The sequence below is a fragment of the Plectropomus leopardus genome, chromosome 17 (assembly GCF_008729295.1).
Source record: "Plectropomus leopardus isolate mb chromosome 17, YSFRI_Pleo_2.0, whole genome shotgun sequence".
Classification (NCBI taxonomy): Eukaryota; Metazoa; Chordata; class Actinopteri; order Perciformes; family Serranidae; genus Plectropomus; species Plectropomus leopardus.
Window position 1 is genome coordinate 1,491,159 of NC_056479.1, and position 24,723 is coordinate 1,515,881.

The window sequence follows — 24,723 nt, forward strand, 5'->3', positions numbered from 1 at the left end:
GACTCTTAAACGGATACTTTGTCAAATTTCAACCAGCTATAACCTGCTGGTTCCATTGTGTGTTCAGTCAGGTTCTATAATGTTGCAAAACCTTTTCGACAAGTAGAACCACTTTACAAAAATACATAAAAACAGATTAAAACAAAGTTTTTTTTTACATAGCACTTAGTTCACTTTGTTAATAACTTCAAGCCTTGTATATGATTCTTATACTATACGAACCCTTGGAACATACAGTTCAGTGACTTCACAGCTTCACAGTGCTCTTATTTTAATCTGTTTTGATGTAATCACATCAATATCGTAAAATATTCCTCTAATTAAACATTGTCATTCTTTACTGTCTGTATTAACAACATGTATTTATTCAAATTTGTCTTTTTTATTTGCAGCATATACTGCAACCTTTTTTTATGATGGCAAAAACATGAAGATCATTTGCTAGCAGTAAGTTATCACTGAGTGTTTGAATCATGTGGTAATGTTCAGTACAGTGTGTGCACTTACAGTTTACATCCATGTCTGTCCAGACTCATATAGCCATGACAGACAATGCTTCAAATATTAATGTTGCTGAATACTCTAAAACATGAATGCTTCATGCACAACTTCCCCTCAGCAGCACATAAGATCTCTACAAACAGCAAAGTTTACATATTAGAGTCACCGATTCAGGATCTGAACAAATGTTTCCCCTTCTTTTCCTGAGAAATGACGTGGAATAATGGACAGAAATGAGTTTTTGAAGAACATTATGTCATAGTGAATCTGACCTTTGACCTTTGGGACATAAAATGACATCACTTTATTTTATTCTGTTAGACACTGAAGAAGTTTTGTCATAATTTGCGTAAATTCTTGAGTAATGGCCAAAAACATGTTTTTTTGAGATCAGTTGTGATGTCGTTTTTCTGACTTTGTTGCGTTCATGTACTTTGAGGTCGTGAAGAAGAAACAACATGGAAGCCACAAAGGTGATGGGTTGTATTTTATTTTTATATCATATATTATATTTCTTTATATTTTAATATTTAACCTGAGTCACTCAACATGGACAGCAGTTAATATCAATACCATATTGCACTTTACATGTAATCAAAAATTGATATTTAATACATGAATTGATAAAAATTGACTAAACATTGAGTTTTGCCCGCAGTGTTCATGCATTTATGATATTAAGTCAGCAACTTGTGTTATGAAATTATTATGTTATCAATTTAAGTATACTGGCCCAGCATGCTTTATAGTTCAAAGTTTGCTTGCTTGCTACAGCTAATAGATGCAGTTACTAAAATGTGCAACTACTAAAAGTAAATGATAGCTACTAGGAACAAAATAATCCTATATTTTTTTTTACTGTCAGTTGTTGACAGTGTTTCCACCATTTCTGCTGCCCTGAAATATCACGCGAATGTTACAACTCAGCAACTTGGGTATCATAGAAATTTCCTAATTTCCCACTTGTAATTACAACTTTGTAGGGCTGTTTATGTGCTACTTGCAAATACAATAAATAGGATATTTCCTGGGAGCACATGAAGGCAGGAATTAGACAAATATGGTCAGAATGGTCTTGACCTTTGACCACCAAAATCTAATCAGATCATCATTGAATCCAAGTGGATGATTGTGCCAAATTTGCTCAAGAGATTCCTGAGCTATTCTCTTCATGAGAATGGGACAGACAGACAGTCGGAAGGACCTACTGATGGACAACCCAAATACATAATGGCAGAACCAGTGTTTTTGTCGGCTATCGCGGGTGCAGAGACATAAAAAATATATGTATTTAAACAGCAAAAGAACAGTTTCATTTACCCCTAGTGAAATCTAGTAAAATCGAGTTTCAGTTGTATAATAGCATAGTCAGTATATTTCAGGACCATAAAAATACACATTTGTTCACAATGTTTGACTTTAATTATGTTCAAACATAAATAATATCACAATAGAAAACAGCACCACTTCAGTTTGAGTAGCTCATTTAGCGTCCTTCTGTCTATGTCAATGACTTTGACAGTGATAGAATATTTTCATCAAATGCTTCAGATTGTATCTTCAACAAACAAATATAAAAAATATAGTCACAAGCAGCTATTCCAGGTTCCAGCCCTGTCATGGCCAGCAGAAAGAAGCAGCTCAGCTGCCCAAAATCAAAGTCCCAAGCAGTAATGAGATGGTTTTAGGGTTTAAAAATAAAGTCATCGCAGCTAATTTAAAGGAGTAGTGAGACCAATCACACACTTATTTCATTATCACTTTGGCTTATGCAGCATTTCATAATTGCATAAAAAAAGTCCCACCTCTTGCTCTGACTTTATCTGATGTGAGTGAAACTTGGTTTATCTGTACAGGACTTGGTGCAGGATGTCTCCACTGAGTTTGATCAGGATTGTTAGAAGTCAAGTTGAGCTATAGCCTACTATCTAAGCCCCGCCCTTTACAAAGACCATGATTGATGTTGGCCATGTTTTCTGACCAATAAATCAATCAATCAATCAATCAATCAATCAATCAATCAACCAGTTCCAATTATTTGAATATTCAAAACCGTGTAATAATAATAATAATAATTTGTGTTTATGTGTAATGTAATTGTGTAGCTCCGCCCTGCAATGCTGTATACCATATATTGTATTGATACAGTCATAAAAGCAGATGTCATGTTTTTCACATTATGCAAATTAGCAAAACATCCGTCATGCAGCCTTCATTGTCCAGAGATGGGTTTTTTGTAAAGCACATTCAGATGTAGATGTCTTGCAAATTTCAAGCCAATCAGACTCATAGCGTGAAGGGCGTGGCCTTTTAAAGTTTTCAGTTCAGTTGAACTATACCTCACCCATCAGGCCGATTGGGATCAAATCTAAGGTAAAGCATTAGGACATTTCCAGTTATGTTGCCAAGTGTCATCTCTCTAGCTCATTACAGCTCATGGTAAATTCAGCAAAGGCATAATACAGCATATTATGCTAAATAGACTACACTCACATCTATCGATCATTATGAAACTTATGACACATGATCTTGGTTGATCTGGCGGCGATATGAAACCTCTGTGAGCTTTAGGCTCTCTCAGCGAAGCTGCTTGCCAGCAGGTGAGAAGGAGCAGTTGGTGACTGTGTGTGGATGTTAGGGAGAGCATGACTGTCTTTGATCCTTCACTGTCAGCTCTTCCTATCATTGTGAGAACATAGTATAAGAAAGAGGCCTTTTGTAAGGGACCTGAGAGTAAAAAACTGCAACTGTTACAAGTGTAATTATCTCACTAAACAGAGAAAAGCCTCCTGCAGACTGTGAGATTTTAGCAAATCTTAAGTTAAGTGGCGCCCTTGCTGAAGCGGCATTTATGTGTGTCAAAAGCCTGAACAAGAGGAGGAGAATGTGGACGCGGTCCTGACGGGAAAAGAGGCCAACTTGGCACTCCAGTTTTGCAACGACAGCTCGGAGTAAGTATTAGCATCTATTAGCATTTAGCAGTGTGGTGCAGATCAGAGCGTCATCTCATGCTGCATTTCTATGGATTGGTTAGTAGACTAGGTAGTTTCATTAGCTAGTGAGATGCTCATCCCAAATTTCTGACACTGTCAGGATTGATCCCAGGCTGTCTTTGATTGCACAACCATGACAACGGCCATCTTTAAACCGCTCTCACTGTGTGACCTAGGACCACCGTTTTAGAGCCACAACCAAAGATATTGTGACATTTCTGTCATGATGGTCATTTTTCGTCTGGGACTGCCCAAAATCACACATTCTACAATGGACTTTAGAGAATAAAATGCTTGTTTAAAGGCCTAAATCATGATCCTACTGTAAACTGCACACTGCCAAACTCAAAACACCATCACAGCCTGCTATCACTCTCAAACTGACTGACACATATTTTAATAAAATAATCTATAAATAATTTCTTCTTCTGACAGTATAAAAACAGTAACCTTTAGTAAGAACACTGTCTGATGCCTCCATCCCAGACTTAAATCAATCACAGAGGCTTTTAGAGTCCTGTTACAGTCCAGATGAGACTCTGTGGGAAAGCTTATCCACCTGCCTCTCTTCACTTCAACGTCATCATCCAGAGTTCAGCAACCAGTGGAACAAAAAGACACCTGAGAGCTCAGGGCAGTCAGTCGTACTCTGCAGGCTCCTCCAGGTGCACCACGTTCTCCTACAGAGGACACAAAAGGGTGGAGGAGAATTATAAACAAAGAAAATCCACATACTGTAGGTCCAAAAGTCAGAGGTGTAAGAGTCTAAATGTTTTAATCTGCACTTGTCCTTGAGGCCCTGATGACCACACAGACTGTGAAGGATGCTTTGAGCGGGTCAGATAAACATGTATTTAATGGGTCTGTAGCCTTGGCTAACAGAAGCAAACTCTGTATCAGACTTTTTAATGAATGAAATGCTGCCAATAACTGGTGTTTTTTTATCATAAATTTATTTCGATTTTTTAAACGTATTATTATGACACTTACATTAACAATCTGAGCTTGTCAGTGGTAAAAAACACACTTTTGTGGATGTACATTTACAGTTCACAATTGCCAGCAGGGAGCACACTGCAGCCCATTTAGCTGCTGCAGCTATAGGTCTCTCTCTCAGTCGCTAACAAATACATGCGTTTATCATGGATGTAAATTAATGGTGTGCAATTGCAAGTAGGGATCAAAATGCAGCCAGCTTTGCAGCTTTTGGTGCTGTTGTCTCTCTTAATAGCAGAGTATCAAAAACTGTTGTCTATATGAGTGACTTGGCAACAAAAACATGGGAAAATAGGCTCCAGGTTAAAAAAACCCAACAAAATTTCACCTTAACATCAGTTTAAAAAGAAACAAGTGGAATTGAATTAATCAACTCATTATTAGTTTTCCTGTTATTATTATTCCAGTATTTTATTTACCTCATTCATGCAGGTAATTACACAGTTTAACATTGGGTCAATAATTGAATACCAGCTTCTATATGTCTTTAATGAAATAGTGGGACAGAATTTAATTGATTTATTAGATCGCTCACCCATCCTCCCTGACTCTTGACCCAGGGGGCAAAGGTCTCCATGTAGCACTCTGCATAGCCTTGCATGCGGTGGGTGCCTGTGGCCGTCACTATCCTCCGTGACACCTCCATGCTGACAGCCATGCGTCGCAGAGTTGGACTAGCTGTTGGCTGCAGGGCCGGGGCTCTTGATACCTGAATACTGCTGAAAGTGTCCAGAAGTTTGGCAAAAGAGGCGTAGGAGAGACGAGCCAAGCTGGAGCGCAGAAAGGGGTCCGACTGGATCTGTCAGTAGACATGCAGGTTGCAGTGTAAGCCAGTTAACACGTGCACACAGATAAACATATGTGAGGAAATCTTTCTCTGCGTGTTATACTTAGTTGTATATCCATCTGTCTCTGTAGCTGTTGCTGTAGCTGTGTTTTTTGCAGATACAGTATTGTGGTAGCTGGCATAGCATAACTGCTAAACATCAAAAGTTGACTGCAGTTTACTGATATTACTTCACAAAATTTGTCGGTCAAAAATCCCCAGAATCTTAAGTCTCACTATAAACTGCAGTTTAACATACATGATAATGAACCACTTACCTTTGTGTTGATAGAATCTCCCTCTAACGACAGCACTTGAGCCAGCTGCTGCACCACTGCGTCTTTCTCACAAACTCCTAAAAGAACACGGGCAACAACTTTGCAGTCAGTGGGTCAGTGAGGGTCCCACAGCGCTTAGTCTGTGTCTACACTTTAGATTAGATTCAGACCAAAAAAAAACCCTCCACACATTGGTGTGTAGCAGAGGCTCCCTGTGTTGGTGAGCAGATGAAAAACAAATCAGGTATTGCATTTTGAACTAGAGATCCATGAGTGTATTCAGGTCCAGAAGTCATTTAGTAGAATAACACTGCCTCCTACTGGTGTACAGGGTGATACTTTTAAGTGGCCACATGCTGTGGTGTGGTCATTTTGTTTGAGACCTCTGTAGTGCAAGGAGTACATGTGTATCCACATCTGTGCAGTGTGTCATCACCTGTGGTGAAGCATAATCTAAAACTCTGGAAACACTTAACGCTATTTAACCCTGAGGACCCACTTTAATATTACACACACTTGTATTACTCTGTGCATAAAATGTGCTTTTCAAAATCAAGCTTTGAAAAATATCATGTTAATATATTTATATATTTTCTACTTTCATTGATTTTATTTTTAATAATAATAATAATAATAAAGTCTATGACATGACTACCAAATATTCATTAAGGTTCAGAGTTTAACCCTTTAAATGCCAGGGTTTTGTTATGATACCACTATGATTTTATATGGAAAAAAACCCTGAATGAACCAAAAAAAAACCCAAAACAAACAGACAGATTTTTTTCAATATAAAACTTTTTTTTTTGTTTGATGTCTGGGATATGTCAGTGATTTGGAGCAACATTGATTGTGACAGTGCACCTAGTGGAAATAGCATGTTTTTTTTCTATAGGCCAAATATTGTTAAAATTATGTCATCAGGTGGAAAATAGTAAAAATTGACAAATTCCAAGGCAAAATCCCAGAATGACACAGAAATAATACAAGCATGTTTTTATGCTTTAATGGCTGTGGGATCAAAAACTGCAGTTCTACTTGGTTTCAACATGTATGCCATATGCATGAACACAGACAAAACTGTCAAAAAATTAAGAATGAAAAGTGCGTAAAATGCGCCAAACACTCCCTAAGAGTTAAAATGTCTTTTTTGGATAGTTAAGTTTTGAGAAGGATGTTTGTTAGATATGTTTTACACCAAAGACTACATACAGCAGACAATGCCTTCAGCTTTAGGGATGTTGTTTGCATTATTCTTTTTTTATTTTCCTCACTGAAATCTTTCCTTCACTTTAACACTGTTTGTTGTGTCTCTGCTATAGTTTAAATGGATCTCTAATGGATTCCTTGATGCAGTTGTGAGCATTACTGGGATTGTGTTAGGCTCACTAACTAGGCTATGTGGGTGAACCACAGACTGTATGAATAATGGATGTAGCCACTGTGATGTTACATTAGTTTGTGGACTTTTGTTTTCAAGACTCAAGTTTGAGTCTGAGACCCTGAGGACATTGTCTACTGACTATAACAAAAGGTAAACAGGTGTGTTAAATAAAAATTCACTTCCGGTACAGTGTCATGAATGTTGAAATTAGCTGTAGAGACCAAAACTGTTTTTTTTTTGTACCAGGCTGTTAACGTATTTTACTGCTGTAAAGTTTGGAAATTTAACTTGGGGGTCTACGGGGATTAACTCTGATTTGGAGCAAGTTTCAAGTGGACATTAGAGGAACTACAGGTTTGGGCACTTCCCTATTTTAAAGAAACTTTTCATACAGTATAAAGCTGTGTGTGTGTGTGTGTGTGTGTGTGATTACCTAGAGAAGGCGGGGTTTTGGGTCTAAGTTTCTTTATACTGGTGGACCTCTGGGCAATCTTGTCCAGCTTCTCTGCTACTTCATCATAGAACTCAGGAGGGTGGTCTGCATCAACATGAGAACCATACATCTACATCAAACATTCAACATTTACCACTCTCTACTGTAGTATAGTGTAGTTGTGTTCACATGTGCAAAGAAACATAGCTTAGAGGCAAAGCCAATCAGAGGTGTATCAGAGTTCTGTGTTTATCAGTTTAACCTGCAGTGCACCCTACAGTGATAGACATACTGGTTTGGAGGCACAAAATATTATGGGATTCAGATTCAAAGCTATAAAAAACTCCACATTGACATTTTAACTCCAGGCTTAGCAGCAAACACATAAACTACAGATAAAATAAGAGCTGGTTTGTGTAGTTCTACAGAGTGATGGAGGAGCTTACTGGGAGAGACGATGGCCGGAGAGGGCTCTGGTTCTTTTTTGATTGATAGTGTGGTCGGCCTCTGAGGAGGAGAATCAGACCCCTCTCTGTCCTTGTCTTTCTCTAACTTTAACCTAAAGATCTTGGAGAGCTTTTTCCTGAACTTCTTGCGGCTCAGCTTCTTCTTCTTCTCGATGTCCTCTTCCTCTGATGTAGAGGAGGGGGATATGACATCATCCTGTGGGAACAGGTTCTTCTGTTTAATATTAAGGCTGTGCTGACTCTGATGTGGGTGTGATAATATTTCATCTTCAGTAATATACTTTGGCTAACTGTCGTCGGGGACGATAGAAAACTGTTTGGTTCCCTGTAATGTTGTTGAGACAAAACAACACATTAAACTGACTTTGGATGCATCAGAGGGCCCACACAATGTTCTCCCCTGATAATGCTACATCGTGAACAACAAATCTGTTGAAATCTGTTGAAATCAGCAGGAGAAGAGCAAGTTAACATGAACTGTTAGCTGATAGCAGCTGGAGACTGGAACTAACAGCTAACAGAGGTTACACTGAGCTACATTATGATGCATTCAAGCTCTATCCAGTAAAAATGATTATTGGATGAAGGCAAATTCTAATGTTATCCTGATGTGTTCCAATGTAACATGGTCAAATGTAGTTGTTGGTGAGAAACTTAATAAACACAGGAGTTTGAAAGAGAAATTTAAAAGACAATTATATTAAAAACTGTTACATAAGTGTGTATGATTGAAATGGTGCTCATTTAAAGGTAGAGTAATGAAGGACTGAATGACTTTCAAACTGGTTATTTTTTATATAAAGTTATGATTTCTTTGTTTCCCTGGCACAAACGGTGCAAGAACAAACAAAATGAACAACAAAAAAAAAAACATTGTTTTCAGCTATCAGCCAAATACTTATCTAAAACATCAGTTTATATTGACTATTGACTATTGTTACTATTTAAAAAAAACATATGAACAAAATAACACTTCCTTACTTCTATTTGGTCTCTGAGGAGTGATGGTTTTGCCTTACTGTCCCTGTCCAATGAGCCTTTGGGGTCTTTGGCGGCACGGCGTGTGCTGTTGAGCTGCTTTATCAAGTCCTTGAATCCACTGTTCTTCTCGTCTCCTGAATTGGCATCTTCAGCTTGAGTTTCCCCCCCATCCTTTGCTTTTGGCTGTGGCTTGGAGCTGCATGGAGAGGATAAAGCTTGGTTAACCACTGGGCTGGTACAAGACAGGTATCCCAGCATTCAACACTGTTTTAACTCAGGGTGATCCTTGATGCCTCTACTTTTCTCACCGTATGAGCACACTCAAAAGTAACAATCATTAAAATCCATTTGAAAAAAAATAAATCACATGACCTTACTTTCATATTGTCAGAAAACTGCAGTGTTGTAGAATGTGATTGTCTATTGTATCATTTAATCGCATTATCAGCACATTACTGATATTTGATTTCTACAGTCACAGTCAAGAAACTTCACCCAATATACTCAGAGATGACTGAACAGATTGTATTGCCTCTTAAGGAACCAAAAACTCACACTTCACAATGGTCATTTAAGTATTTAGTTTGATGACAAAATCTCCAAACAATGAGTCATATGCTGCCTTCCTAAATATCGTATTTACAAGTTACGAGCACATGAACAGCCATTTAAAGTCGTAAGTACCAGTGGGAAATTGGGAAATTTCAATGATACCCGAGTTGCCGAGTTGTGAAGTTTGTGTGACGTTTCAGGGCAGCAGAACTGGCAGAAAGTATGGAAACATACAATATATTTTATCATATTGCTCCTCGTAGCTCTCATTTACTTGTAGTAGTTGCACATTTTAGTATATGCATTTTTTAACTGTAGCAAGCAAGCAAACTATTACTATAAAGCATGCCGGGTGAGTATACTAACATTGATAACAACTTTTACTTAGCTGTGTGTTAACATAGCTCTGTCACGAAAAACAACCTTTTCACTTCAGGCATCCATTTTTGTTGCTTTTTTCTTACCAGAGCACTTGAATGCATGTATGTCGTAATTATGACTGCACAACAGGGAAGTACGAAATTTTTGAGGAGCACGTAAAGGCAGCAACTGTTTGTTTGTTTGTTTACTTCGAACAACAAATAATAAAGAAAGAACAGAATAAATATTTTTTTTAACAACATAGCTGAAATAGAAACAAAAGTACATATAGTTTACAAATGTCAGTCAAAACTGCAGCACCACTGTCCTTTCACTGAGAGGGTGTAGGAAGAAGCTTCTCTAGCCCTACCCCAACTCAAACTGTGTCCATAGTATGCACTATTATATCTACCATAATACAAAATTATCTTTTACATTATATAACAAATAATAATAGATGATAACTATAAACATATTTATGACATAACTGTAATACGACACTTACATGATATATAATACCAAATAATACAAGACCATATGCATACCAAGCCACAGTATATTATATGTGCTATATGCAATACTATGACAATAATTACAATCATATTTACAATATAATTATAATACCACATTTATATATCGTACCTAGTAATATACACTAGTCTATAAAGTATAATACATAATGCTATGTAACCCATAATTATACTACAACAGTTATATATAATACACAATAATAGAAATGCCAATCTAAAACCATTTTTTCACATATTTCCTCCTTCCTGATCTCTATATCTTTCTAGAATCACGCTTCTGTATCTCTTTTTAAATTGTGCCAGATTATTACTGTGTTTGATTCCTTCATCCACACTATTCCACAGAATCACCCCACACACCGACATGCACATACTTTTTAGAGTCCTGTGTACAGATGGTTGTTTTAAATTTAATTTCCCTCTATAGAAATATCCCTCATCTCTGCCCCAGAACAGTCTTTGAATGTTACCTGCAAGTGAGTTACTTTTTTCTTTTCTTTCTTGCTTTAAATTATTATGCAGACATTCATAAAAACAATGCTTTGGTGCTCATAGTATCCTACATTATGAATAATCCTCATGGCCTCTTTTGTGGTGTGCATAGTGGATGTAAGGTGCTTCTGCAGGTGTTGCCCCACATCGCCACACAATAATTTAAATGCAAGTTTAAAGACAGTTTATTTTTATCAAACCATACTTGTGATTTTGTCAGTTCAGCTGATACCATTTCCAAAAGCTGCTGTAAAGCTTCCCCATCACAAAATATATCAGTGTCATCCGCAAAAATAACAAATCTCAGAATACTTGATAACTTGCAGATGTCATTCATATATAAAATAGACAATGATCAATGACAATCCCAAAACTGAACCCTGTGGGAACCCGCAAGTAATTTTCAGACAATATGACTTAAAGTCACCCATCTGTACCAACTGTTGTCTGTTCCCCATATAACTTTTTAGCCAATCTAGCATAATACCTTGTACACCATACCTTTCCATTTTCTTGAACAGTATGTCATGATCAATAGTATTGAACGCTTTCTTTAAATCAATATATATTCCAATTGCATACTTCTTATTGTCTATGCTACTTCTAATGTCTTATGTTAGTTCCATTAGTGCCATAAAACTGATCTTTTTGGTCTAAAACCATACTGACTGTCCATTAAGAAGTTGTGTTTTTCCATGAAGTTATCTAGCCTTGCGACAAATAGTTTTTCCAGATTCTTAGAAACTTGAGAAAGTAATGACACAGGCCTGTCATTTGTGAATTGGTGCTTGTCCCCCGATTTATATAGCGGTTTAACTTCAGCCATTTTCATTTTGTTTGGAAATATACCAGACTGTAATGACAAGTTACAGGTTTAAGTTAGCGGGTCCACAATACCCTACCTTCTTCAAAAGAGTCTTATCAATGTCATTCCAATCATTAGATGACTTGTTACTGCATTTATTGACAATGTCAATTATTTCATTTTTTTCTACAGTTTTCAAAAAAATTGAGCTTGGATTACTGTCTCCATATTCCTCCACTCCAGTTCTCTCTGTGGGCTGTGTGTCATCTATTTCTCTTACCAGTTTAGAACCCACATTCACAAAAAAGTCGTTGAACCCCTCCACCACATGAGTCATATTGTTATATTTCTTATCATTATCAGTAAAATAATCTGGGTACTATAAGCTAGTTGTTTTATTTCTAATAATTCAATTTAATATATCCCATGTGCCTTAATATTATTTTTGTTATTTTCTAGGATTTTATTGTAATACTCCTGTAATACTAAAAGTCAACTTATTTTTGTATCTATATTTTTGTACAGGCATTTTGCAGCTCTTTTGTGATCCATGGTCTCTCTGGATAATTCAGTTTCCTTCTATATTATTGCAGTGGACAGTTTTTATCATACAATGATTTAAAAATATATGTCATAGTTGCTTTCTACACATACTTTTTTCCAGTCTCAGACTAAGCAACAGTCACATTAAAATAAAATAAATTTAACAATAATAATAAATAATACTATTATGTCTTATGTACACAGCACCCTGCAGCTCCTGCTCTCTGTGATCACTGTGTATCACCACGTAGATTTTGTCATTTACATACTGTGTGTTTCTGTTGTCAGACAACAGGACGAGTTTGAGATTTGTCTAAGCCTTTAAATTCATTCACTTTGCCCTGACTCATTGAAATGAAACTCCATCTGTTTGTGACTCTCCTCATACCACTGCACAGCGTATTCTGCACTGGGTGTGAAACTACCACACAAATGGAAAACATGTACATTCAAATAAATGATAGAGTTTGAGTTATAAATGACATATTGTGACATTTTGATCACCATAAGCTAATCAAGCTTTTGGTTGTGTTAATTGGAGTTGCTGCACATTTGCATCATCATCATCATCATCATCATCATCATCGTCATCATCATCATCATCATCATCACTGCATGGCTGAATTATTTTTTCCTGCTGTAAACATCAACAGTGTTTCTGCAGCCAATCTTAAAAACTCCTGGACCATTCAGCCTCACTTTCTATGTGCACATTTATAAATGTATGCTTGAGGATCTCTTGTAGTTCAGTTTTAGCCTGGAGGCTGCCACTTTGTCGGTCCACGTTGTCGTTATCTTTGCTGCCATCTTGATTGTTGGGAGCCAGGAGGGAGAATTCCACTGGGTTCAGCTGCACCTCATTCTAGCTGCCATGACTGGTTTTGTTCAGTCTGCAGCATGGCATTATACCACACCGGGATTTGGTCTAATTTTTTTCTTGATATTTGTGCTTCGACCACATGAAAGCAAGCAGGCCACTTTGTGTAATATTTTATTTGTGTTATGGTTTGTATTTCCTACTTTGTTGTGCTGTGTAGACAAAGGTAATACCATGCAACGTCCAGTTATGGACAGTATTTTAGATAGTAAAACTAAATTCATCTTCAAATTTTTATAGTTTATTTTTATTGTTTTTATTAATGTTTCATAAGCAGTGGAAAACCCCAAACACGCCGCAACTCCATCATATGTGAGGAGCATATTTTTATGAGTTTCTGGGAAGTTTCTGAAGCGTGTCTGCAGCAGTCACAGAGTGTTTCAAAGTGGCCACAATCAGCTTGGGTGGCTGCCTGGCAAAGATCTGCACTCTACTGAGAGCAACTTTCTATTTAACAAGTGTGATTAACTTCATCAGCAAGAATACCAAGCCATTATATCTGTAGTTTGTGTGACAGACTCCAAAGTTAGAGGTTCAAAGAAATACACAAGATGGAATAAGACAGATGACACAAACAGATGAATAACATTAAATAATTATACATTTGATCCATTTTTGACATCAGTAAATAGCCTAAGGTGAAAGGAGATGAGTGTGTTGTTGATAATAGTGAAACAAACCAACAAAAAAAAATCCTGAAAACATCACAGCAGAATCCCAGAGTGGTGAGTTCCATTACCTGTACTTGTTGTGATCTCTGTAGGCCCCTCCGACCGTCCCAGGTCTCTCTGTCAGAGGGATGGAAATGGTCCGATGCAGGAAAGCTTTGAGGACGAGGTGAGTCTCAGCCTTGATCTCTACCAGAGAGATGGAGGAGATGGAGGAGGTGGAGGGAGAGCGGCACATGGACTCTGACATCACTGTGGAACAGAAAGACAGTTAGTTTTATTTAATAAAGCCCATTATCAGAAATCCTAATTTCCCTCCATGGGCTTTACAATATACGGCATCCCTGTGTCCTTAGACCCTCACGCTGATTCTGAGAACCATCCTCAGAAGACATCAGGTATGATGGGTCTTTTGTACTGTCATTACTACACTACATAATGCAGTATGTACTATATGAACTATGTACTATTTTTTACCAGCTGTGCTAGGTTTTTTCAGTTCAATAGCATCAATATTTAATGATATAGTTATGATTAGGACTGATGTTGGTTCAAAAAAATTAACTCAATGAAAGTAGAAAATAATATTAATTTATAATATTTTTAATAGCATGATTTTGAAATATGAAATGTGTAATATTAAAACGGGCCCTAAGGGTTAATGAAGCACTACAAGGTAGAGCACAGAGATCAGGTATTTTAGAAACATTTTATGAAGTCCGGCATTAAATGCTCAAAAATCACCAATGTTTTAACAGTAGATCAGTTAAAAGGCCTGATGGAGCTATGACTGTAGCTTGACTAATTTGTGCATGTAAATGTACTGAGTGGTAAACTGACACAACAGCCAGGTTTTATGCATCAAAACTGATCATCCTCAATATCAGTTCTAATAACTTTGGTGAACCCCTGACTTGCCATGTAGCACCACTATCAAAAACTTTAAATGTGTCATACTGTAGCTTTTAAACAAAATACCTCTAAAATTAAAGACATCCTAGTCAGCCTCACCTATACTGTGTTTAGTGCTAATATGCAAATATTAGCATCCTAACATGTTAAACCAAAAGGAGAATCATTGACTTTATAGTAATAGTTGTTTAAATATTTCAGTCTGGGCCAAAGTGGTGGACTAACCCATTCGTTAGTGGGGCAAAAAAAATTCTTTATATTGTGATACTGGTATTGAAGTCTGTGCAAGATGAACTGAAATGAAAAAACAATCAATCTGGTTGCTGTAAAACCACATGTAGGGTCATTTAAATCTGCCTCACAGAAAAAAAACAGACTAAGTAGACAGGAAATAATCAAGCTTCATGAAATACTCTCCAAGGCTAGGTGAAGCCAAAACACAAACGTACCTGGACTATCCTGTCAGTTAACATTCCCTTTCCTTGTAGACTTTTTTTTATTAGTGTCAGTGTCGGAGACAACACACATATACAGCATAGGATCACCCACAGAAATGTAACTACAATTACCGCCTTGTGGTAGTGTGTCTCCACAAGCTGCAGTTATAGTTTGCATCCATGTCCATCCAGACTCATATTTCAGCATTTGAGCACTTTAGTGATGCTTGCGGACCTCGGCGCAGGCACCTCTGTCCTAACCACATCACTGTTGTGCTCAAATGACATTAAGCATGTAATACTGCTTAATAAAACCACTTGTGGCTTTGAGGTAGAGCGGGTCGTCCTCTGATAGGAAGGTCAGCGGTTTGATCCCCGGCTCCTCCGGGCAACATGTCAAAGTATCCCTGAACAAGATACTGTACCCAAAATTGCTCCCAATGCCGCATCATTGGTGTGTGAGTGTGTGTGAATGATTACTGAGTAGCAGGTGGCACCTTGTACATTGGCCTCAGCGTTCATGTGTGAATGTGTGTGTGAATGGGTGAATGTGACAATGTAGTGTGAAAGCGCTTTGAGTGGTCAATAAGACTAGAAAAGCGCTATAAAAGTACAATCAATTTACCATTTGATTTGGGATTGGCGAACATCTGGACTTGGTTGTAGGAGTAGGTAGTGTAGGGAATATTAAGTGAGGACATCGACAGCGTGTAGAGGTCTAGGAAACATATTCTTCCACAGATTTCTTACAGATTGTAGTAGGCTGCATGGCAGGGACAGAAACAGACTGTGTTGGCCACAGTACTGGGTTTAGTGAGGAGGAGGAAAATGGAAGTGTTGGTAGGAGAGAAAGTGAGAGGGAAGAAGTTGTGAGAAGGAATAGATACAAACAGTTGGATAGCTGTAAGGGAGATACACATGTGAGTGAGAGAGGGGTCCTGAAGGCAGGATTACTAAATGTAGTAGTAAGGTTTGAGAGAGAAGCACAGAGGTCCCATAATACTGCTGCAACAAAGACAAAGAACTTTTGCTTTTTCATACAGAACCAAACAATGGCGGCTTCATGCCAACCCAATGTGATTTTAGATGGAGTTCCAGAAGCAAAAGAGATGTGTCGCATCACACAAGAGCATCGGCTCATGTACCTACCCTGTCATATGGCACATTTTTGGTCGCTGTTCTTCTTCTTTGAGTTAGCTGGTAACTGCTGCTAGCTGCTACTAGCTGCTTTTTAAATCGCCTGCAGTGGGTAACACGCATAACACGGCCTGCTGGCTAAAACTTGTAACAAAGACGTTGATTCGGCTCTGGTTCTACTTCAGCCAGCTTTAAGGCGAGGCAACTCTGTTCCCCCATTGTGTGATTGTACCTTATATAGTAAACGGTAAGGCGAAATAACAGCGCCCCCTTGAACAGGCAGCATCAAAAGGGCTGGAGAGGTGTGAAGAAACTAACAGTTAAAGCTGACAAAAGCCATCAGAGTATGAGTTGGGACCATAGACTGTATATAAAGATAGACAACATGTCAGCTCCCGCAAAGTCTAACATTTCCACCCGAATTGTCTGCAGTATAGGTCATAAAGCCCACCCCTCCATGTCAGTGAATAGGGCAAACTAAAAAATCACATTAACATCAAAAAATGTTTCCTCGAGACGGCTTCTGACACTGAAGGTAGTTTGCATCACCCTTGAGGTGTTTTTTTAATGATAACTTCGGATTGACATGACATTGACACTGACCATGATTAACAGCTGTGACAGCCTATGCGCTCGCCGGCAGCTGTGGCTCAGAGGTAGAGCGGGTCTTCCTGTAATCGAAAGGTCAGCAGTTCAATCCCTGGCTCCTCCAGGCAACGTGTCAAAGTATCCTTAAGCAAGATACTGAACCCCAAACTGCTCCCGATTGGTTGGACGGGTGTTTTAGTGGAAACTCCCCCACCGTGGATATTGCTACTCTGAATTACTTCACCAGTGCAAGATAGCAGCGGCCGTATTCCAAATATTTTAGTGTCACTTAAGCATTACAGGGGTAAGTGGGGGTGCATCGTCCATCTTTATATACAGTCTATGGTTGGGAAAGTAAAATATGGCTTTCTGGGAGATAGTGTGGTGTCGTTCATAGATGTTTCGGTCAAAAGAACAAATCTTTTGAACGAAGTGAACTGAATAACTGCCCTCTTCTGCTTCTTCTTCATTTCTCACTTCAGTTGAGCTCTCAGTCAGTAACTGACTTTCTGTTGTGAGTGAACATGCAGGAACTCACTGAGCGAGTGACTGCATGTTCAGTGATTCGTGTGATGCTACATCTGTGACGTGACGTCTTTACACCATGTACCTATGCCTTTTGAAGGTGGAAAGGATACCTCCAAAGCTGCAGACTACTGCTCGAGACCAACAAAGAACAAATCTGAATGTCATTTAGCAAGTCTCTGCTGTGTTTCCAGTGGCTTTTTAGCCACCAAACATGAGCATTTTCCAGCAACTTGTGGCTGTTTACCAAGCAGGAACAGTTGCATCAAAAGCAGCTGCTTTTTAACAATACATTGCTACATTCCCTGCTAGTTATTTTAAGCCAAACATGTTTTTTCCCTCACTATACCTAAGTGTTTTTTATGCCTAAACCTGAATAAATACTAAATAACTACAGCGTTGTATAAATGTAACCGGTGGACTCTAGTGTTGTCTGCGTTGTGTTGTGATGGAAAAAGCCCAAACCATGGATATCTTTGGAGGCGGTCTCCGTTTATTTCTGACAGCAAGAGGTAAAAACCAAAATCCTCTGTCAATTATGTTACCATAACTCGAGCCCCTACACAAATTAAGCGACACAGGAATATGTTAGAATATTGTACAACAAGTTTAGGCTGAAAAATTAACTTATAAACATAGCTTTACAGCGCTAAAATACCAACGTTACAGCGAGAGCAATGATGCTTACCTCTCCTGTGGAGTACAACAGTAAAAGGGGAGAGGTAAGGCGGGAGACACCCCTCTATAGGAGGGGTACCCCCAAAGGTGAACGTTGGAGTACAGAAACTGAGTATCAAACGTTCCACATAATGACTATGGAGGTCTAAGCATGTCAGATAACAACAGAAACAATGTGTAATTCTAATACTTAATATTACAACTGTACATCTGGCTTCTTTACACATATTACTGCTGTATAAATGACCCTGTTATATAAATGTAAAGTTTTAACGTAGAGGTGGAAAGAAGGACTCTGTCCCTGTTCTGTCTACTCTCATGTCAGGTGCGTCCTCTCATCATCAGGACCGACTGCTAAGAGCAATACCCATAGACTGTATATAAAGATATATTTATATACAGTCTACAGCAATAACCTTCAGGGGTAATAAACACGGCTCTGATGTCACTTTCATTTGGGCTCCTGCTCATAGGGGCATTCTTGGTGATGAGAGAGAAGACAAACCTGCCGAACCAGCGTGTGTTGTAAAGAAAAACATATATAGACTTCTGAAAAATGAAACTTTAAGCAGAAGGACATTATATGGAGGGAAATGAGGGGCAGCAGCTCTAAGATCATGAGACAACAGGGCGTCATTTCCATTCAATTAAAAAAACCGCAATGTGAGAAATAGGGGAGGAAATAAAAAAAGAGGAATAGTGCATAGATTTAGAGGGACACTCTATTTTGAAAGGCACACTTAACATGATTGAGAATCATCTTGGAGGAGGAGGAGGAAAATAGGGCCGAGACACCGGGACGGGAGCGGGAGAATCCGCACCGGCCGGACGGGACGGAAGGGAATTCCCATTCAAGCACCAGGAAATGCTAACATGACTGCGCTCTTTTTTTTTTTTTAAAAAAAAACAAAACAGTAAACACCACCACCTGTTACAGCCAAACGCCTTCGCAACAGAAAACTGTACACAGAAGAAACTAATGATGAGTTGAACTGTAGCCTCAACTGAAAATGTAAACGAAGGCTACATGTATGAGTCTCCGGACTGATTTACGGAGGACAAAACTTTTCCTCCCTCACGGAGTTTACAGGTAAATAACTGGGTACACAATAACATTTCCGTAACTTCATGAGGTGTAAATAAAGCACAGGCGGGGGCAAACTCCAAAGAAACATGTCTTCCTACCTGTATTTGTGAGTTTCTGCGAGTTTTTACAAGAGTTACGCAGTCTTCGTCTTTCCCGTGTGTTTGTGCGCAGCTACACCGGACTGCTCGGTAACTGCGGCACGGCGCGCGGAGGGGGAGGGGCCATCTGGGCCAAGAGTCTCGGCTAGACTCCAGCCGGAAGCTCATCATCCAGCACAGTGACCGGGATTTCTCTCTGTGGTGGAAGAAGGACTCAGATCCTCTACTGAAGTAAAAGTACTAATACAGCCCTGTGAAAATACTCTGTCACAAGCAAAAGGTTCGTATTGCAAAATAAAAGTAAGTGTACACACACACACACAAAACCCCTTAAAATTCTATTTACAAAAAGAATAAACACCCCCAAATCTTAAATTATTAAACAAATAGCCTAGAAAAAAAATTTAAAAAGTCAAAATCAAAGAAAAATGAAAGGAAAAAACAATATAATTAAAAAAAACCCTCAAATTTACAAAAAGAAGAAAAAAAAACAATACTAGAAAAAATACTTTAAATAGTTGTCAATTTATTTTCAGTGAATCGACTTATTGATTAAGCTGTACTTACTACTATAAACTGTCTGGTAATCTAATTCATATCAACATTTCATTAACTTTTCTTATGATTTTTATGCAGAAATTCTATTTTGTTGAGCTCATGTACCTAAAATTCAGAGAAAAGTATTTGAGTAAATGTACTTAATTACATTTCACCACATATGGAAAATATTATTTGGTTTTACTGTAATCCAGTTAATCATTTTAGCATTTTTAACGGTAGTATTGAGAGAAGAATAAAGACTTAATGATTTATAGTAATAATTAATGAGCCTGTCTTATAATAAGAATAATACAGATGGTCAAACCTTTTACAGACAGCATTGTTTATCCCATGGACAACCCCAAAAAAAAGCCTAAACCAGGATGCACTATTCAAAATTGTTTGAATACTTTTTTATATAAGGGCTATATGTAATAAAATAATAGATAATTTATCAAATTTTTAAAATCTTTTGAAAAGCGCATTTTGTGCGCAGAGTGATAGGAGAGTGTGTGATATTAAAACAGGGCCGAAGGGTTAATCATGTATAACTTTGGTTTTTAATAAAATGTAAACAGGTGTGCTGTATAAAAATGTCACAAATATTGAAATTAGCTATTGAAACAAAACTGGGTCCATAAAAGCAGGCTCCTCTTAATTGTTTCTGAAGCAGCTCCAGACTTCATTCTTGAGACTTCCCTCTCTGGTTTCTGGCTTTGACAGAAAGTAGCTCATGTTAATAAGTTAAGGATCGATCTGTCTCAGGTCATGGAAATAATGTATTGGATTTCTTTATTTAGGTGTTATTCCCCTTTATGTTGATGTAGATGTCCCTCAAGGCTTATCTGTCTTTCTTGTTGGCCTTGTTGGCATCCAGATAAGAAAGTGCAATTTTATGATACTGATCAAAGTATCAAAAGTATTTAAACCTGTGAACCCTCAGCAGATTGGTTTGATTTCTTTCAAAAACATGGGAAAACAGGCAGTGAGCAACCTGATACAAAATGTGCAACAAACTGCAAGAAATAAGTAGATTTAGAGATTTTTTTAAAGCTATAAAAAAGATGTCAAGGTTAAAAAGAAAAAAGGGGAAAAAACATTTTTCTAAAATTATTTCTTATATATGTTATATTATTTCATCTCATTTCTGATTTCTTCCTCATTTCCTTTTTTGAGCAAATTTGATTAAGTTTCAAAGAGTTAAAGGGTCAATATGATTTGATGTCAAAAACTGGGGTCATCCTGTTCTAGCTGGACAGAGTGATTTGATTAAGATAAATTATAATATTGAATATCCAATATCAGTATTTGTTCAACTTTTAGAAGAATAATCCACCCAAACAAATGGAAACGGACTCTCAGAATGAAAATATGAACTTAAATATAATCTCATTTGACATCAGCCTGCTCATATGCAGGTTTTATTAAGAGCGTGGAACATGCACATCATTTTACAGTAACTGAGCTCTTTGTAAAACAAACATGCTGAAGAACTGTTTATGACTCAGAAGGTACACGTTTCTGCCTTTTTGCATCCACACAGCTTTGGTTCTAAACCACTCAGTTTGCATAAAAATGGCACCAGAAAAATAAAGGAATTCATCTTTATTATGATGATGAAGGTTTGAAGCCAGGCATCAGATCACAATAATCAACAAACAATTTCCTGGACCCACGCTAAAAAGCCAAACTAAGTGTAATACAGAGAAAATCAAAGTGCACTGGTCCATCTTTGACATTACAGCCACTCACTGGGGACACACATGACACAGTGAAGTGTGTCAGCGGCATCCTGCCGGGGGAATTGTGGTACAGTACAGTCGTTACAGTCACTCTGATGCCAAGCACAGAATTGTAGTGAGCAGAATCTAGGACAATCACAAGTATTTAAAACATTAGAAATACCATAATAGTAAACAAAAATATAAATGTAAAGAAATACAGTAATAGACAATTAGTATGTGAGTAGTATGTGATTATCTAAATTATAATATGGATAATGTGCTGAGTGTGTCAAGTGTGTAAAATATAAAACTGTGACTTAAGTTACAATAAAATGCAAGTTAAAAATACAAATATGTCTTCAATGCTACAATGAGCAACATAGATATACATTAGTAAGAATATCAATAAGAATATACAAAATATGTGTCACATGATATTGAAATGTATTCTAAACTATAAAAATAAGGGATCAAAGTTTTGTGTGCACTACCCTTAAAGACAAGACAGTGTATATACCATACCTGATAATAGGTCTGTTTGTTCTGGGTTTGGGTCTTCTAATGAGATTTGTTGACAGAAGAAAAATACTGAAAATCAGTATGAATTTTTCTCAGTCTTAGTATGAATGATGGCATCTTACAAGAATGTGCTGTCTTTGCTAAAGCAGTTTTGGATATTATACTGGAGAAAATCATGTGTTTCTCGCATTGGTTTGGAATTGGTGGAGCACAGTTGGGAAAGGAACCAATCATGGTTAAGAGGCATTTGAATCAGAATCGGATGTCACTTGTGTCCTTGTTTGTTTATGTTGCCATATCCCTGTTGATCATAAATGTTTTCTTCCTAACTGTAAAGGTAATTATTGATTTTTCTGACAGTTGCATGTTATCTTTTCTTCTTGTTGTGGTGATTCAATGGTTTTACACATAATGCTCTTTAAGAGAGCATTATGTGTTTGGTATGGACTACACATTAACATCATATATTGATGTCCTTAGCACAGCCCCCCCCAAACCTGTCCAGCGTCGCTGTGGTATCAAGACACTGGTACAAGGATTGGGAGTGACCAGACCAAGAAAGGCATGAACTGGCAGCAAGCTTTGGGTAGAGATTACTCTAGAAAAAAAAAAAACAAGTCTTTGAAATTGTTACAGAATCCTAAAAAACACATTAATTTGTTAAGCCTTTGAAACCTGAAGCAACATCACTTCCCTTGTGATGCTTTCAGACACCTTTCACAGGTATTTAAACCCTTGAACCCTGAGAAAAAGAAATGTTCCACAAATTGCAAAAAATTAGGTAACTTAGAAAATTATATTTAAAAAGGGGGAGAAACTATTTTTATAATTGTCATAATTACAATTCAAAATTATCATTAAAAAAATAATATAAGTTTTGAGTACTTTTTGGGGGTAATTTCCATGTTTTGTTTTGAGGGTTTATTTATTTATTTATTTATTTCAGTTGTTTATTTTTTATCATCATTATTTTATTATTATTATTATTATTATTATTATTATTATTTTTATTATTTTTATTTATTATTTATTTATTTTAAACAAAATTTCAGGTAATTTCTAGCTGGACCATTTCTTCTTTCATTGCATGTTACCTTCTTACTAAGTTTTTGAAAAAAAAATTCAAGTCAATTTGCTCAGGTTTAAAAACATTAAACTAATAAAAGAAAATACATTGAAATAAAGCTGAATAATGCAGTTGCATGCTTGCATTACACTCAAAACAATAACACTAAGTTTTAGAAAGTTATTTTCAAGATATGAACTCAGCCCTGGGTAAAATGTCTATAAAATGTGTTTGTTTCTTGTATGAAATATTAACATTGCACAAAAAAGGGAAAACATAAAACACAACTGTATTTATTTATATAACACATTCTTATGAGTATTAAGTTAGTTTTGCTCTGTGTGCGTTGTTGTGTGCATGCTTACCTCCTCCATCACAAAGCCATTTCCTCCTCTGCACTGAAGCATCTGCTCTCTGTAGCTCTCTCTCATCTATATTTGGAGTGTTCTCTGCATTGATGAGTCTGTCTTCTGCCTTCTGTCCTCTGCTCCATCCTCTGCCCTTGTCTCCCTGTCCATATTCTGATCCCTCTATCTATCCTCTAGAGCTGCCCCCTTCCCCCTCGCCTCTCTCTCACTCCCCCCAAAATCTCTGTTTATCTGGGGCCAATAGGGAGCCAGGCGGCAGGGTGAGGCACTTCCTTTGTGACAGGAAACTAACAACAAACACCCAGAAACCACAAGCAAGGGGGTGGGGGGTTTAATGAGAGAGCGAGAGATAAAGAGATGCAGATGTCTGATGGCTCTAAATAGAGCTGTAGAGGTCGGGAAAAGGTGAGGGCTAAATTCACAAATGTCTACATCATTGTTTTATATAATTCTTTTTAAATCTCACTGATCTTTGATTTAGTTTTTCAGTCAATATGCTCTGGGATCATTTGTGTTTCTGGTTACTGTCAGAGTCACTCGTCTTATTAATGAGGACCATCTTCAAGACTGGTCCCAAACTGAAGCTCTGGCATTCTGTACTCAGGTACCTGCTAATCTTACAGGTTCATAGATCATGTGTGAGACATAACAAACACACACACTTACTGCCAACTCTATATTAAAGGATAGGTTTACATACTGTAAAACTTCAAATATAAGCCTGCCCCAATTTAAAGCCCAGTCCCTTTGAGAAAACAGGTGTGGCAACACTTTTTGACAAATAAAGGCCTGTCTGAGGTATGGTTACCATGCAGCTCAAGTCTGAGTGGCCGCATCCATTACACTAAGCAACAGGACTTCATGCTTGTCTTCAGCAATGTCGCTAGCTTCAAAGACTGTGTCATTGTTTAATGTATGCCAACCATTGCTCATTTTGTGGCTTAAATTTATCATTTTTCCAAACAGGGCCATTGAACCCAGGAATGACACCTGGTGTCTCTCCTTCCTTACAGGAAAATGTTATTTTTATCCTTGTCATAAGTTTCTGTGGTTTATTAACAAAGTGGACTCAGATTTAGTGTTTACTTACTTTACTGGGCAATATCCAACAATGCAGATCAATGCGCACTACAACACCTTAACACAGGACCATGTTCACAGAGGTCCAAACAACAATAATGCGCATTTCTTACATGCAGCACCTATGTGATCAATATAGTATGTATATATATCAGTACGTTTCGACAAACCACAGATACATTACATTTGCATGTTTTTATGTTGCAGAATTGTTGAAACTACATTTCCTGTTGTTGATGTGTGGTTAGATTTAGATCATGTTTTGGCATAAGATAAAC

The 24,723-nt window shown here is 37.5% G+C and overlaps 1 protein-coding gene and 1 long non-coding RNA gene across 3 annotated transcripts; both read right to left on the reverse strand.

Moving 5' to 3' along the window:
* Positions 1 to 1,785: 1,785 nt before the first annotated feature.
* bcl2l12 (BCL2 like 12) lies at positions 1,786 to 19,241 on the reverse strand. 2 transcript variants are annotated; one of them, XM_042505883.1, is made up of 8 exons: positions 19,149 to 19,241; positions 13,758 to 13,938; positions 8,860 to 9,055; positions 7,858 to 8,074; positions 7,412 to 7,516; positions 5,595 to 5,671; positions 5,026 to 5,289; positions 1,786 to 4,174 (listed from the first exon to the last, which is right to left on the reverse strand). In XM_042505883.1, exons 2-8 carry the CDS (start codon positions 13,934 to 13,936, stop codon positions 4,133 to 4,135), a joined length of 1,080 nt encoding a protein of 359 aa, XP_042361817.1. In that variant the 5' UTR covers positions 13,937 to 13,938; positions 19,149 to 19,241; the 3' UTR covers positions 1,786 to 4,132. The 2 variants fall into 2 exon arrangements, with proteins under 2 accessions (XP_042361817.1, XP_042361816.1); XM_042505882.1 differs by lacking the exon at positions 19,149 to 19,241 and adding an exon at positions 15,661 to 15,802.
* A 2,037-nt stretch (positions 19,242 to 21,278) lies between these two features.
* LOC121957249 lies at positions 21,279 to 22,397 on the reverse strand. Its single transcript, XR_006106742.1, has 2 exons — positions 21,935 to 22,397; positions 21,279 to 21,556 (listed from the first exon to the last, which is right to left on the reverse strand). It is a non-coding gene; the product is annotated as an uncharacterized LOC121957249 (long non-coding RNA).
* Positions 22,398 to 24,723: the final 2,326 nt, after the last annotated feature.

What these genes read in the sequence shown, in the direction of transcription:
- bcl2l12 (XM_042505882.1), bottom strand. Translation starts at nt 15,736, where the DNA reads ATGTCCTCACTTAATATTCCCTACACTACCTACTCCTACAACCAAGTC. An exon ending in TCCTCAGAGACCAAATAGAA is followed by an intron (nt 8,075 to 8,859) that starts GTAAGGAAGTGT and finishes CTGTTCCCACAG; the next exon opens with GATGATGTCATATCCCCCTC. An exon ending in GAGATTCTATCAACACAAAG is followed by an intron (nt 5,290 to 5,594) that starts GTAAGTGGTTCA and finishes GTCTACTGACAG; the next exon opens with ATCCAGTCGGACCCCTTTCT.